At 40.6% G+C, this 17,131-nt stretch overlaps 1 protein-coding gene across 2 annotated transcripts in view; it reads left to right on the forward strand.

Moving 5' to 3' along the window:
* The window catches only part of ZMYM2 (zinc finger, MYM-type 2), an 86,903-nt gene that overhangs the window by 25,745 nt on the left and 44,027 nt on the right, over positions 1 to 17,131 (forward strand). For both annotated transcript variants that reach the window (XM_015429495.1, XM_015429496.1), the window contains exons 4-6: positions 7,118 to 7,403; positions 9,252 to 9,417; positions 14,640 to 14,852. In XM_015429495.1, the coding sequence (XP_015284981.1) occupies positions 7,118 to 7,403; positions 9,252 to 9,417; positions 14,640 to 14,852 (665 nt within the window). The remainder of the gene's footprint in view (positions 1 to 7,117; positions 7,404 to 9,251; positions 9,418 to 14,639; positions 14,853 to 17,131) is intronic.

Here is a 17,131-nt window from a genome sequence, read left to right on the forward strand (position 1 = left end):
TGTGGAATGTCTTCCCCCTCCCCCAAGGAAAAAGTCAAGGCATGCCTGCTTGAGTAAAAAAACAACTTAAAATTGTATCTGCTGCTTACCTGACTTTGTTTGTGGTAAATTAAAAAGGGAAGACTTGGTAGTTTTCAGCAAGTTCAGTAAATGTCTCAGCAAGCCAGCCTTTGTTCCATTTCTCTGAGAAAGTGCTTCATAGCTCCAGTGGACTTTGTGAATTGATCCTAGATAATGCTACTCTGGTAAGCTTTGTCTGCATAGAGTGTGGTATGAGGATGTGATTTTTCAAGGCCCTGTTAGTTGGTGTTCAGCTTATCACCATACCCTAATCCAATAGGAAGAAAGGTGCTCGTTTTCTATGTACTTGTGAACATCCAGTTGCAGCCTACCTGCTCTCAGTATGTGTTGGAAGACATGCATTTTCCCATTCAGTCCCTGTACAAAAACTGAAACATCTGATGCTGGGGATTGTGGGCTTCTGTGGCTAAAATACCTCAAGGGCTAAAATGAGGAGGGTTGTGGTTGGTAGCCTACAGTGTGGAATCCTTAGAATTCTGTGTGTTTAAAGGAAACCTGTAGATGTGGTTAAAAATGTCACCTTTGTTTCTTAAAACCCTTTGTAACATGATCTGATCTCACGTTCTGTATCATTAACTGTTAGGGTTGGGGGGTTCTCACTACATGATATGAAAGAGAGGAATGTTGCTGTTTTTAGCAGCAGCCCTATGCTTGTTGCAAACTGTAGTTCTCACCTGAGAAGTAGGATTTAAGACCTGTGGCTTCTAAGGGTATCATCACCATCAGTGAAGAGTGGAGGTAGAGATTGGCCCCAAAGAACGTTGGCTCATAGGCCCCCGTAATCCATGGTTACCGAAGTGAAGAGAGAAGGTAGGGATTGGCCCCAGAGAAGTTTGGCCCCCAGGCCCGCATAACCCATGGTTACCAGACTGAGCAGCACCTGGAACCTACCTCCTCTCTTCACTTTGGAAGATACGCTGGTTGCTTGTTGAACACTTACAATGCTTGGTATAAAATAAGAACGTCTGGAGTGCCTAAATCAGATCATCACATTAAAAAAAACTGTACTGTAAACGTCTTCTTTGCGGTCTGTTTACAGTAATATAATTCACTACATCTTTGAATGTAACTTTGAATGTAACTGTGGCTTTTAGAAAAAGCAAAAGTGCAATTACATGTTTGCTACACAAAGATTTTACATGCTACATTGTTAAATATTACATAAGAAAAAAGCTTGATAAAAATGTTACTGTTCTTGAAGAAAGAAAACCAAATGCAAAGGAGTGAATTTTCCAGAATCTAGCTAGTAGCAGAAAATATTGCTTGAAGAAGAGAAGAGATTGGATTTATACCCCGCCCTTCACTACCCAAAGGAGTCTCAGAGCGGCTTACAAACTCCTTTCCCTTCCCCTCCCCACAACAGACACACCCTGTGAGGTAGGTGGTGCTGAGAGAGCTCTGACAGAAACTGCTCTTTTTCAAGAACAGCTGTGCCAGAACTATGGCTTGCTGAAGGTCATCCAGCAGGTACAAGTGGAGGAGTGGGGAATCAAACCTGGTTCTCTCTCAGGTTAGAGTCCGTGCACTTAACCACGACACCAAACTGGCTCTCAAGATGGGGTTAACTGGATGTGTCGAACAACATTGGGTTGAAGAAAGAAAAGGGGGGAACTAAAATCTGGGTTGCTGTTTGCTTGTCTTTTTGTTTTGTTTTTGTTTATTTTTGGGAATAGATTTAAGATCAGTTTGATTTGGATCAGGAGAAGTACAAAGAATGTGAGAAACAGCTGAGAATTGCCTGGAGAGAAGTCATATGGCTTGAAGAAGTGAAACATGGTTTCAACGAGTAAAATGGGAGAATGAAAACCTTTCTCCCGGTGGAATAGGGGAGAGGATTCACTCAAACATCTGTACAGTGAGTGTTTGAGTCAAGAATGTGTTCTATACCAGAATGAACTCTAAGTCATCCTTGTAAAAATGATGCTCATCAAGCAACTTTACACAATACTGTGTAAGAGTAATTCTCCGCTAGCAGTCTGAGAAGTAGACAAGGAGTCACATGGTGCACCATTAACTACTGCATGCCCTGTTCAGCCCATCTTGAGCTGAGATTTTATTAAGTCAAGCTCTGCTTGTAGCTAAGCTAGGAGGAATTTGAAACGAATGAAAACTGAATTTCTCAAGATGATAAAATTTTCACCTGAGCTGCAACTGCAGACAAGTGAGATAAATGCCATCTGATCAAGATGGGGTTAACTGGATGTGTTGAAAATCACTGTCTAAATGGCACTTGGAATTCTTAGACTATAAACCTGAGTGGAAATGAAGACAACCTTGAAGAACTTCATTTGCTGCTGTAGAGGTGTTCAGAGCACAAATTATTTTACAACCCTTCACAACAATCCTGTGAAGTAAAGTCTCAATTACTTATGTTAAAGACAAAGGAATTACCTTTCCTAAGCTTAACCACTTCATACACTGCTGAATTCTGGGGTGTGCCTTCTAAGTAAGAATTTCTGTGGAGACTGATTATAGGTTTTATGCAGCTTTGTACCTCTGCTCATGCTGTATTCTTGTTCCTGTATGCTGTTATAATTCCTATTAATGCTATTAGGTCAATGACTGTTTCACTACTTTATGTAGATGTGGTGCCTCTTAACCATTTATCAGAGTATTAGCAAAATAACTGCCCTTTCCTCTTGTTAAGCAGTTTTAAACTGAGTAAAAACCCATGAAGTGATAGCATTATTCCATTTATAAATTCTATATTTCAATTCGGAGAAGTCTTTTTTTAATTGTAAATCTGATAGTTATTCCCTAAAATAATAGGGGTGATACCAAAGTTTAGAATGTGAGGCTCTCCTTGTGCTTCTTTTTAATACTCCCCCAATAATTAGGAAATTGTGTAGATAAGTACTTGAGGATATCCAATTACAAACTTTGCTACTTTCTTACTTTTGTATTAAAATAGTTGTATAACACTTCTCAGCAGCAACTCAATGCAGTTTACAAAGCCAATAAGTACTAGTACTACGTGACGAATGTCAAAAACCTAGCAAAACTAAATCAGTTAACTAAAAAAACTGTGTACCTCTCTGACCGCAGCAGCAATGAAGATCTATTTGCCCACTATGAAAAGTCCTTTTGAATAAATCAGCTGTGCAGAGCACATCTGATCCAGACCAGCATGGGGAGCTCTCCTGACCTAGTGGAAGCCATTCTAGCAAGCTGGTTCCACAGCCAAAAAGACCAAGTTAAAGCTGTTGACAGTCTAATGATAGAAGAAGCGAACAGATAAGAACCCCGAGAAGATCTCAACTGGTACACAGGTTCATTTTGAAACGGTTCTTTGAATTGAACTTGAAAGCATATTGGGTAACCAGGAAAGTCATTTCAAAATGCGAATGATGTGGTCACACCCCTGAACTCTAGTCAGCAGACAAGCAGCTAAACTTTATTCCATCTGAAGCTTTTGGATCATATTTAAGACAGCTCTGTGTAGTCAAGTTATGAGGTTACAGAAGCTTAAACCAGCATGGCTAGATTAACAGAATTCAAGATGGGAGACTACTTCTGCACAAGAGTGGTTGAAAGAAAGCCTTCTTTGTAGTAGTATTAAACTGAGTTTTTCAAACTGCAGAATCAGGGTCAAGTGAAACTATGCTCTTCGCCCATGCTCAGTACCACTCTTATCCAAAATGGGCAGTCATGTCCTCTAAGGTTTTCTGTCTTTAACAGTATGGGTATGTTGCTGGCGACCAAGAATACTCTGGCATTCCCCATTACTATGTGTGGATGCGAAGGCTGGACAATGAAGAAAGCTGACAGGGGGGGAAAGTTGATTAATTTGAAACGTCATGTTGAGGGAGAGTTTTATGGGGATCATGGACCACCAGAAAGACAAGTGGGCTCTAGATCAAATCAAGCCTGAACTCTCCCTGGAAGCTAAACTGACCAAACTGAAGCTTTGGTCACATCGTGAGAAGAGTCACTGGAAGAGACAGTAATGCTAGGAAAAGTTGAAGGCACCAGGAAAAGAGGAAGACCCAACATGAGATGAATTGACTCCATCGAGGAAGCCACAGCCCTCAGTTTGCAGGACCTGAGCAAGGCTATTGACGCTAGGATGTTTTGGAGGTTATTAATTCATAAGGTCGCCATAAGTTAGAAGTGACCTGACAGCACTTAACACACACACTCGATTCAGTTTCAGCTCGTCCTGATTAATGAAGGGCCAGTCTTCCTTGCATCTCTCACTGAATTTAAAGCCCTTCTGCTAGTTTGTTTTGTCATTGGAGTTGTTAACACATTTTTCTTTAGGGGAAGCTCAGTCTATGAATGAGCTGTAGATTTCTGCATGCACCCTTTTCCTTCTTGTGTGCCTACTCCTCTGAAGTTTCCCGTTTAATGCGATCTATTGAGTGTATTTTATTGCACTTTTCCTTTATGGAGCTCTGGCTGGTGCACATAGCAGGTGGTGCTCTCTTCTCTGTTTAGCCTCACAACAGTCTTGTGAGGTAGGAACGGCTGAGATGACACAACCGACACAAGGTTATCTAGCAAGATTCTTGGCAGAATGGGGATTTGTACCCAGGTTTCCCAGGTCCTGGTCCAGCACTAGTTTAACCATTGCACCACATGCTCCTTAGCCACAGTTTGTTGTGATATCTGAACTAGCCTCTGATTTTTCCTTAGAAGTTAACCCTAATGTATTATTTAGGCCATACAGCTGGTAGTCTATGTGAAACTTAGCTGGTGTTGATGGTATGAAATCTTTTAGGACGTATTTCAGTACCCATTTGGGACTTGTTCTTTTGATTCTTAGGGAAAAATCATTTGGCTTTTAGAACCTCTTACTAGCCACTGAAATACAAGCTAAGGGTAGAAAAAGTCTAAATATTCTTACAGACCTCAGCCAGTGTCTTCAGTAATGTGGCATTCATCAAGGGCAGCTATGTTTTGGTGTTCTTCTAACTGCTTTATCCTTTCTTTGGAACAACCCCCCCCCCCCCAGTAACCTTTTTAGGGTTTAAAATGTTTAAATAAAATCACCAAAGGTCTACAGATTGTGTTCTCGTTTCATTTGTTAATGCTAACAGGGAATATGGATCTAACAAAATTTAAGTGCTTACTGAAATGCCTCATTACTTCACTAAAATTACTGGTTCACGTGGACCAATACATATATGATACATTCCACTTCTGTGAGAAAGTGAAGTTGTTGATTCAATTAGAAATAGAATACAATGCCTCATTTCATTTACCGACTGGTCATTCTGATTTGCTGTTTAGAAATTGATAAAACAGGCTTAAATACCCAAGAGGAGATTTAGTAGCAAAGCATGGATAAAAAGCAGAACTTGTTAGAGGCTAGATTTTTTAAGACTAGATACTCCAGTGTGAGGACAGTCTTCCAAACAGAATACAGTTAGCACTTTGTTTACTGGGAGCTTTGTTACCACTGGCGGCATGGGGGAAGAGGAATGCCCAGTGCCTGAATTGTGTTTACATATTTATTTTTAATCTCATACAAAGACAGATACTAACTCTTTGGTATTAAACTATATACAGATTTGCCAGAGCTTTACTTTACACCAAGCCACAGAATATCACATATGAATCAACCAACAAATACTATCACAATGCAGCTAAAATTGAATTGCAATACACAGTAGTCTGTTATATACCAACAGAATGGTTTCAATATAAAGAAGTACTAATGTCTACTGAAATTCAAGTTTTCTGGTGTCACCATCAATGTCTAATTGTTATTTTTAGATTCTTGGGAGAAGTAACCACTGATTCTCTATTCTGTTTATTATGTTTTGGAAAACATTTGCCGTTTCTGTACTTGAAGAGCATGATGTTTTGTATTTGAGAACTGATACCAGAGTGTCCAATATACATGCAGGTGTACATTGCATGTACCTTCAAGCAGCAGTTGGAGCTTGATTCCTTCCTATCTGACACTGTATTTCCATTATGTGTGTAATTTGTACTCTGGCACTGGTGATGAGAGCAAAATCTTATTTAAGAAGGTGTCCTTGGACTCTTTACCATGTGAATAAGTGCTCTGAATATTGCAGTAAATGAGGCCAGGCGGTGTTCCTTGCTTGTGCTATATGTGAAATCCTTATTCTTGATTTCCTGAATTCATTATGTTCAGTTGCTGGAGTTGTAGTCTGAACAGTTGTGGTTCAAACAGCAGAAGAAATGAGGCGCTTTAATGGAATGCAGTATTTATTTATTTTGAACTTCTGAATCTAAATTGCCTCTTTAACAGTGCAAGATAGCTAAGCAGAGGTGTCACTGACTTGCACAGTTTTCAGTAGTTTAACCTGAGGAAACAGTTTAGCCAAGGCTCTTTTTTTCCTCCAGTGCAAAGTTATCATCAAATTAAAATTAGCAAATCATTTTGTACAAATATGCTAATTTTTCCATTTCCCCTAGTATTTAATTTGTAGGATTGGGGTAATTTTTGGAGTGAGGGCCCAGTTCTTTTCTTTTCAGAGGGCAGGAAATCGGCAGCATAAAGTCCTCAGGATTTTTGGGTCAGAATTTACTGAGCATCTTTTTACTAGTCCAGTGTCCAGTGAAGAACCTCATTCATTGTGAACCATTTATTTTTATTTATTAAAATAATTGTTCCACCTTTCCCAAAGTCAACAGAGGCCCAATGTACTATTTTTTTAAAATCATAATATGTATTATTTATTTACTACATTTATATCCCACCTTTCTTCCCATTGGGGAATGGCGGTATTCTGAGGTATGAACTACCACTGAGAAACCATTTTAAAATATTTTTTCTCAAATATTTACTAAAGAACTTTGAGCCCTTACAAAATATCCATAGTACTTCAACAAATGACATCAGCTCAGCGGATATTTTTCAGATTTGATCCTGTATTTCTTTTAAGGTAGTGCCTCTAGATTGACTGTATTTCTGACATTCAGACTAAACTTGCTGCTTAAGTTCTGGGTAGATTGGCTTTACATATAAACTCCTAATGGAATGTTGTTCGGCTTCGTTTGATTACCAGCATGTTGCCCTAGTAATTTGTTTGCTTAACTGTCTTGTTTTTATTTCTTAAAGATTCCTGGATATCTCAGTCAGCTTCATTTCCCAGGAATCAGAAGCAACCAGGTGTGGATTCTCTGTCACCGGTGGCCTCCCTTCCTAAACAGGTCTTCCAGTCTCCCGCACAGCAGCAGCCTTCTAAGCAGGTTAAAGTGACGTGTGCTAACTGCAAAAAGCCTTTGCAAAAGGGCCAGACTGCCTATCAGCGAAAAGGATCAGTTCACCTTTTTTGCTCCACTACTTGCCTTTCATCATTCTCGCATAAACCAGCTCCAAAGAAACTCTGTGTTATGTGCAAAAAGTAAGAGCTGCGTCTTACTACTTGATTCTTGTCAATATTCCTGATGCATTGATCAGAGGTGTCTACTGAAGTCTTGAGGAGTTTGGATGTGAACAAACTGCCTTTTGCTTAATGTTGTAAGCCAACATGGCTGATGGGCAGAGTTGTAAAGCAAAGATGGCATTTATACAGAATGTAGCTTTTCTCTGTCATATTATTCCTTTCCTTGTGTAACACAGTTCTGTGCAAAAACTGAATCTGGTAAAAAGGAGCAGGCCAGATAGTTGTTTGGGGTGTGTGTGAGTATTTTGTGTGTGTGTGTGAGCCTGGAAGCCATGGTGACTTCTGGTGACCCCTAGTAGGTCTAGGACATTTTCAGAGAGGGGGCTTGATTGTCTGCCTCTGTGTCCCAGCCCTGGTATTCCTTGGAGGTCTCCCTTACAAGTACTTTCCAGGGTTGGCCCTACTTAGTTTCTGAGATCAGACAAGATCGGGCTTGCCTGGGCTATCCAGGTCAGGACAGCAGATAGTTGCTTTTGGCATCTTTATTCTTTGGTCGCTGCCTTTTTCTGACATTAATAGTGAAAGTTGTAGCTTAAACAGCAAGAGCAAAATCAATATGCAGACTCCAGTGTTCTGGCAGATATAATAAGCAAAACAGAATGTCAGTGAGAATTGTGGGGCATTTTAGTCTGCTTTGTGTAACTCATGTTGAGTGAGTGGGACATAGAGGATGCCAGGTTTTACTGGAGAGTGATTGGTGGGTAGGGAAGGAGGAGGAAAGAAATGGCTTGGTTTTGTTTCTTCAAAATCTTCTTTCTGGTATATTCAGGTTTTTCTCAAATTGTCAGACATGCTAGTCACTGAGCTACTGGTTATAACTGACCCAGCTTGCAGATCCAGTTCAAACTATTCAGGACCAAACTTGACTCAACTGTGTTGGTTCTGTGATCAATTCTCCCACGATCACCTTAAATGCAGCCTTGGGGGTAAGGAAGAATAGTGGAAGAGAGCATGTGTACTTGACCAGGAGTGGAAAGTTTTTCTCTGATGACATTTTCCCAGCCATGGTGGGTGGGGGAGGAGAGTGCTAAAAATGCCTACTCACCATGCTGTAGCCCAAGTCTGAATTTCCATCTCACACCCTCAGCTGGTTATAATACTTAAAGGGCCATGGGAGATCTTTTTATGTATTGGTTGCATGTAACAATGCCCTTTGTCTCATGTTAAAAAAGGAACAGGGTATGTGTAGCCGTGGTTCTTAAACTACGTGTGTAATATGAAACCATGGTTAATGATGGAAAATTAGATGGGAGGGTAGAGCATGTATGCCCTTGGGGGTAGGCTAGCTCGTGATTTGCAGATTATGGTCTCGGCTTGCCTTTAGTCTGGGAGTTCAGAATTTACTCGCAAGAGATGGTATGACTCTTATTTTTCACTGAATTTTTAATACCTCTTCTAACAAAACAACAAAAGGCATCACAATTCAGTTAACACAGAGCTCATTGTAATGTCAAATTATTCCCTCTTTTTAGTTAAATAATTAGAACTTCTAGAAACTGAGTATCAGGATATGAATATGGTATGGATTTTGTATAGTGAAACTTGTAAATATAAAGAGTTTCAGAAAGTTGTGAATGTATAAATGACAGAACCAAACCATTGTTCTGTCTAGCTCCATATTGTCTATTTAGCCGTGGCATGGCCATTGTCTGTAACAGAGAGGGATCTTCCTCAGCACCTGCTGTTCCTTATCTTAAGACTTTAAGGATTGCCAGAGATCTTAAGCATGTAACACTTGTGCTCAGACACTGGACCGTGGCCCAGTCCTTTATGTTTTTGTGATAGTGGCTGTTTTTAATCTTTCAGAGATATAACAACAATGAAAGGTACCATTGTTGCTCAGGTTGATTCAAGTGAGTCCTTCCAGGAGTTTTGCAGTACATCATGCTTGTCCTTCTACGAAGACAAACAGAATCCCTCAAAAGGAATCTTAAATAAGTCAAGATGCACAATCTGCGGTAAACTAACAGAGGTTTGTTTGCATTTTTCATATTCATTAAAACGTTATCAATGTGTGATCATATGGGCAAAAATCCACTGATCGTTTAATTGGTCTGTGTCGGATTTCTTAACGGGATACATTTTACTTAAAAGATGTATTGATACTGCATGTGTTCTTTAGCACTCTGGAACCATGTAAGTGAATTAATTACATTGATGGGCTGTGCAGAACAATTTTGGCAACTTGTAGAGCTACAAAATAGGCACAAAACTCTCCTCATCCCCTCCCCACAGATGTAGGCTCATACTGCAAAAGCTTCAGGGGGAAGAGCTACACTTCTCCCACTCTTTTTGTCTGGCACAGCAGAAATATCATTAGGGAACTTCCCTAAGGTCTTTCTCCTCAGAGCTGCTTCAGTACAATTGGGGAGTTCTGTTCAAGGCTCCCTTGATTCTGTTGTCATCTCTTCATGGAAAAGATGACCTTTTAAAAACTGTCACGACTGTGGTGGCAAACTTCACTCCACTGGTGGTCATGACTGCTGTCTACTGTGTCTAGATGAGGTTCATACTAGTGAGTCCTGCGAACATTCTCTAAAGTTCACCTGGTGAGTTTGGAGAAGCAGGTAATCCTATTTATGCTCTTTGGTGTGTTCTGGAACCATATATATGAGGTAATTACACTGGTGGGCATTATGCCTGTGCAGAACAACCAGACCTCTCAACATTGGAAGAGATGATCGAGCCGGCCTTGACACAAAAGTTCCCTTGACATCAGACCTACTGTCAGAACCCTCCAAGAGGTCCTGGAATCTTCCACTTCTGAGACCAAAGAAGAGGAAGGCTAATTCACCACAACTTGAGAAAAAGAAGTAAAAGGAGAAACACTGTCCTCATGACATTCATCCATCAGTGACTATGCCTGCAGCTGCCAAGAACTCTCAGGTTCCTATCCTAGACTTAAAGGGAGAGTCACCTGAAACCTTCCTCACACCTGAGACCACTCAGCTGCAGATTCCAAGGAAGTTATTAGCCACGAGGTATACATAGGAACTCTCGGTCTGGGGCAAGTGATGCACTGTATTCTTGGTGCTGGGGGGGGGCGCAACAGTGGGAGGGCTTATAGTGTCCTGGCCCCACTGATGGACCTCCTGATGGCACCTGGTATTTTTGACCACTGTGTGACAGAGTGTTGGACTGGATGGACCATTGGCCTGATCCAACATTGGCTTCTCTTATGTTCTTATGTTCGTTTTTTTGCTGTTTTTCTTGGCCCCCCAAAGGGAATTTTTTATTGCTTTTTCTATAAACTACAATTTAAAAAAGGGAGGGAGAAACTACAACTAAAGGAGAAAGGAAAGAAAACCACTAAAAACCCAAGTATAGGAGATCATTACAACAGCTTATATCAGTTTTAGTCTACAATGCTATCAATACATTGAACATGGTCATTTAAGCTATTTTATTTCGCTTTATAGTTATTAATTTCACTGTTTAAAGAAAATCACAAGAGCATCAATATTTGATAAATGCTTATGAGGCACAATTCAGAGTTCTTCAGCCTTCATTTTATTTTATCGTTTCTAATCCTCAGTTGGTAATCACGTTTGGGAGCCGATGCCCCCTTCTCGAAAGCAGAGTCCTTGTCGGAAGTAGAGTTAGAGGAAGTAGCTATATCACTAGTTTTACTGTCTCCATCTTCCTTGCCATCCTCACCAGACTCTCCCAGTTGCAGTCAGAAACTCCCGTGCTTTGAAAACAGAGTCAATCTTTTCTTTTTTATGCTTAAGTTTGAAAAGGACACCTTCAGGGACCAACCTAGATCCCAGTCTTCTGAGATGAAGCTGTCAGAGTTACAGAACAACAGATGCAAACAGCTGAACATGCTGCTGGGGGAGGCGCCAAACAAATGGCAACTTCAGTACCCTTAAGACGGCATGCTTTTTTAAAACCTAGTGCTGGATTTCAGGGGTATATCAAGGACCCTTTGAAGGAGAGAGGTTCTTTAGGTCAAAAACCCATGGCCTCTCCGGAGTTAATTCAAAAACTGCATTTTACAGCAAAGTTAGTAGGCCAAATTTAGTCCTTGTATAGGTCCCAGCAGTCCAGATGTTGGTTGTCTGCCCCCAGACAGCCTAAAAGCTTCAAATTATCCTCCAGCAGGTCCCCCTTGAGGTCTTTCCTCTGAGATGCCATTCCTCCTCTTTTCAATCATACATTTCATCTCAACGTAAAACATCATCAGGGATGGAGAAGCAATTCTTAAATTCTGTGCGCTTCTTCCAGTGGTCTCCTCCTACTGTTATCTCTCAGCCTGGGAGGAACTTGTCTCATACCATTGGGTCTTGACCATTTTGGGATGGGATATGCAATAGAGTTAATTTCTCTCCTTCCTTGTCCAGCTTTTGCCCCAACCTACCCTTCCCTGTCTTTAGGCAGGAAATAAACCCCTTCTGCAGAAAGAGAGAATCGAACATTTCCCTTGCTCCCAAAGGAGTCAGGGTTTCTATTCCTGGCACTTCACTGTGCCAGTGAATGATAGAGGTCTCTGCCAATTCTTCGATCTCAGGAGCATCAACAAATTAAGACCAAGAAGTTCTAGGTGGTGACTCTTCTTAAAATTGAGAGCATGATTCATGTCTAGCAACCTCAAAGATGAATACTTTCATATTGTGGTTCAAACACAACATTGTCAGGTTTACAGTGAGCACTTGCCTCTCCACTGCCTTATACTGGAAGTAGGTCAGTTTGCTAGTCTTCACCAAAGTTCCCTCTAAACTGTACTAGGGGGCACTGGTGCGCAACATTTTAGTTGGCAGCACAGGGAACTTAGCTGGCAGCGCAGCCTACAAGTGAAGTGCGAAAGTATTTCCCCCCTCCATTGGAAACAATGGAGGATGGGGGCACCTCTTTCTGGGCTCATAGAATTGGACCCCCTGGTCCAATCTTTTTGAAACTGTGCTGTAAATTTGGTGCCTCTACTTTGTGCCTCTATTTACTGTGCTGTAAATTTGGTGGCCCTACCGCTTACGGGGTAGGGCAGGGTATAAATGTAATAAATAAATAGATTAATTAAAAAATAAAAAATAGCCCCAGATAACCCCGGATTTATTCTCCATTGTAGCCTGTGGGGCCCATTGACTACAGTGGTCCCCATAAGCTGTAATGGAGCTGGGGGGGAAAGGTTTGGGGGGTTTTGCACACCCCTATTATGTTTTTCAGTATGATTTGTAAGCTGCCTTGAGTCACAGGGAAAAGTGGGATATAAATATTTGAATAAATAAGTAGTTTGGGCAGATTGATAACATTTAAGCAACGTCCTGTTTGTTAGATTAGGCAGGGTCCTGACAGTGATTGTTCCACCTCTGTTATACTTGACCTGTAATGCTGGTCCTCAGATTTCACTTTAAAAAAAAACAAAGTAGACTGCAAGAGTTCTCCCCCCCCCCTTAAGTTGTATTATGGGTTTTATAGTTTTTAAATTGTATATATCACATATTTTAATTGTTTGCCCACTTGCTGTGACCCGCCCTGAGCCCATTTCTGGGGGAGGACAGGATAGAACTCTCATAAATAAATGTTTTCTAAGGCTCAGCACAGGGTGACGGTCTGAGGCCAGGTCTACCAGTATAGTGGACTGGGGTGGGTAGGCCTGTTCTCCAGAGGCCAGGTTTACCAATATAGTGGAAAGGGTTGGGTAAAGTTTGACTTGATTTGGTTTCTCTTATAATGTTTAAATTATTCACTCATGAGGTAGAATTTCTGCTCACAACTCTGAGAACCTTAAAGAGAACATTGGTCTTCACCCATCAGTGTGTTCCATGTTGTTGTTCAGGTGCACAGTCGAGTCCAACTGTTCGTGATCCCATGGACCACATCACACCAGGCCCTCCTGTCTTCCACCATCCTCCAGAGTTTGCTCAATTTCATGTTCGTTGCATCGCTGACACTGTCTAACCATCTCATCCTTTGCCGTTCCCTTCTTCTTTGACCTTCAGTCTTTCCCAGCATTAGGGTCTTCTCCAGTGAGTGCTCACTTCTTATTTGGTGACCAAAAGTATTTGAGCTTCAGCTTCAGTATCTGGCCTTCCAGGGAACAGTCAGGGTTGATTTCTTTTAGGATTGACTGATTTGATCTCCTTGCAGTCCAGGGAACTCTCAAGAGTTTTCTCCAGCACCATAATTCGAAAGCATCTATTCTTCGGCACTCAGCCTTGGAAGGGGCTGTGTGGGAGAAGTATGGCTGGTTCCCAGAACATCTGTTATCTAAGCCTGCATTGGGGGGGGGGGGGTTTCGCACCTGTTTTGTAGCTCTGCACATGAAGCTGCCTTATAGTGAATCAGACTATCAGTCCATCAAGGTCAGTATTGTCTACTCAGATTGGCAGTGGCTCTTCAGGGTCTCGGGGTCTTTCACATGTGGTCTTCGCAGGCATAAGGCCCCATCAATGTGAGTAACAGCTATAAATAACCCACGTGGATTTTTTAATCTGTTACAGCCTGGTTGCTGTGAAATACTTAAAACTTTTCACGATAGTAATGTGGACATCTTCAGGCCTCAAGCTTAATTTTATTTAGGTTAAAGGAGGAAGAAGTTACATTTATTTGCATGATCTTATTTTTTAAATTTCATTCTAAATAGAAACTGCTGAGGCTACTTCATAGGGGTGCAGTGGTGGGAAAGGGGGTCAAACCTCTCCCACCCTTTTACTGCTGAAAAACAAAGTGCCTGGGCTGTGCTTACTATGAATCTTTCAGAGAGGGATGAGGTGGCATTTTTCAGGACAATGGCCCGCTAGCTCCTCCCTTGTATTGTACATCTTCAGACAGCTGCCCCAATGGTTGTATTTAGAAAAAGAAGCCTTTTAAGATGATTGGTGTAACAAAATCTTAGCTTGGATTTCTGCTCTACATTCTTGAATTCTTCTCCACCTTTACCAGTAGGATAATTTTATATGTCAGTTGTGCATAATGTAATTATCTGCTTTTCCTGTATTAAAAATGTTTACGTCTGAAGAACTTGGAAGTCTGAGCACTGTTTTATGTCATTGTAGCTGGTCTTGTTTGTTTATTTATTATAGTCCACCTTTCTCACTGAGACCCAAGTCAGATTACATAGTGCAAGTCTCTTCTGATTTGCAATGGCAATAAGATTAAAGCACCTGAAATGACAATTTTTCATGTTTCTCAAATGTGATCTGAGTCAGATGCCTGTTATCCAGCTGAATCTTATTTTGTATTTTTCCCTTCTAGATTCGTCATGAAGTTAGCTTTAAAAATATGACACACAAACTGTGTAGTGACCACTGCTTCAATCGATACCGAATGGCAAATGGTTTAATAATGAATTGTTGTGAACATTGTGGGGAATATCTACCTAGTAAAGGTGCAGCAAACAATATCCTTATGGTTGATGGAGAGCCAAAACGGTTCTGTTGCCAAAACTGTGTTGGTGAATATAAACAGGTAACCTTTCTTCTTTCAATGTAGTCAGTAGTAAAAATTTTAATATTCTTCAACCAATTTGCAGTGAAGCTTCATGCTAAGAATTGCAATCCACAGGAGTACAGCATCTGTCAATCTACATCAGTGGTACTCACTCCATGGCTCACAGCCACATTCGTAATTACCATAAGCCAACTCAGCCATATTTCCTTCCTTCCCTGACATGAGGTCTACGTCTCAGGGAGGCTTGCAGCTTACTTGTTCCTCCAGCAGTGGCTGTTTCAACCACAAGCCCCACCGGGTGAGGGCCTTGCCCACTTTCCTGAAACATGGGGGCAAGTTCCAGATACATGGATGGTGCTCAAAAGAGCTGCAAGTGGTATGACAAAGAGCTGCCCCTGGCTCCTGTGCCACTGAGTGAATATCACTGATCTACATGCCTTTTGCTTAAGAAATGGATGCAGTAAAACAGAATAAACAGTAACTTCATGTTTGATGTAGTACTTCTGCATTCTGCCATATTTCCCATTCATTTGAGGACATATCTGTGGTTTGACACACTGCTTTCCACATTAAAGATAGATTTCACTAATTCATTTGAACATAGAAAGGTTTTGGCATTTGTTACCTTTCCATTTTGGTTGGAAATATTAATTCACCCACAAGTTTTTGCCTCCCATGTATAAGTTCCTCACTGAGAAGACTGAGTGATGCGTTTGGCTAGGTGAGGTCCTGCAATGAATTGTTTGAAACATGTGCAGACTCCTTCCTTTCACAGAAGCCTTGGATCCATCCTAATGAAATACTTAAGCTAGGTGTTTGGGGATGAACCCCCCCCTCTTTTTATGAAGAACTTCTTTTCCTTTCTTCGAACAAAATAGTGTTTTGAACAGACAACCTTGTGCTGTATGAAAAATATTCGTTTTACCCACTGTCTGTATTGCTTTGTTCTATGTTTAAATTTTAAGATGTTATTTATAATATTGTAAACAGCACTTCTAGAACCATAACATGGGCCTTGTTTTTATTATACAGCGAAACAAAAAGGGCAAACTAGGTTATTCAAGATACTAAAAATGCTAGGCATACACAGGAGCCATGGAGAGACTTGGAGAAGCCTTGAATAAGATTTCATGAAGGAACACACAAAAGATACAAGAATAACTTGGGAGTTTCCCACACAACCAAAAATGCATTGCTGAAATTCCAAGTGAACATGGAATTGAGGTTGAATGACGACTCTGTGTATCATCAGTTTATTGTGACATGGACTTTTTAAAATGTGTATAGTTACTTCATACAATTTTTGGCATTCCATTTGTTTTAAGATGAGGTGGTGTGATATGTGAGTCATTCTGCAGTCTTATTTGAATACTTTTTATTCTTTGGACCTAGGTTTTAGAATTTCTTTTTAGGAGACGTGAGCACTTGGAGTATTATGCAGGAAGCTGTAGAAAAATTATTCTCATGCAAGGAGTTGTCAGAGCATTCCTGTGCTCTTCTCCCTCTACCCCACTTTGGCACATGTTCTGCTCAGCTGTTCTGCAATGTGAAGATGTCTTTACCTCCTTCAATGAAATCAAATGGCCTTCATCTTGGTGTGCGTGCACAGGCTACTTGTGTTCTGAGGTGGGAACAGCTTGCATGTAACAGGATTGCTGGATTTCATTGTTGGAGGCGCATACAGGCATCCCATTCCAAATAATTAGTATTTTGCAGAGTACCTGGCCTGATAGCCAGCCAGTGAGATGGGGATGGTCTGTTTTGTTGCTATATCTGAATAGCTTCCTGCGTGCAGGAGGGGCACTGGACCTGCTGCTGGATTTATAATGACTTTCATAGAGAATGAATGGCTGAAAAATGTAAGGCTTTTTGTTTTTTGAATACAGAAACATTGCTGACTAATTATTTTAGTGCCTTTATTAAGCATAACCTAAATATTCTTCAAGATGTTTATGAAGGATAAAGCCATAATCATAACTAAGCCTCTCTCACATTTATGCAGTAGTGTTGGTTTGACTTTATAGAGAAACATAAAACTGATTAGATTTGTAGATTGTGTTAAGTTTTTACTTTTCCCACATTTAGAAGTTAACATATACGGTTGATAAAACAGATACATTCTTTAAAACATGAAGATTCTTGCATTTAATATTACGACAAAGAGCAGACATTTGGATATATTATTTGTTCTTAGAGTTTTCCTTGGGCCTCAGTGTGTGCTGGAGTTCTGTCTAAATGCAACAGGCTATTAATATGCTGTCTTCATTTTTTTTTTTTTTGCTAGTATAAGATTTGTA

This window comes from Gekko japonicus, unplaced genomic scaffold (assembly GCF_001447785.1).
Source record: "Gekko japonicus isolate JY-2015 unplaced genomic scaffold, Gekko_japonicus_V1.1 scaffold237, whole genome shotgun sequence".
Taxonomy (NCBI): Eukaryota; Metazoa; Chordata; class Lepidosauria; order Squamata; family Gekkonidae; genus Gekko; species Gekko japonicus.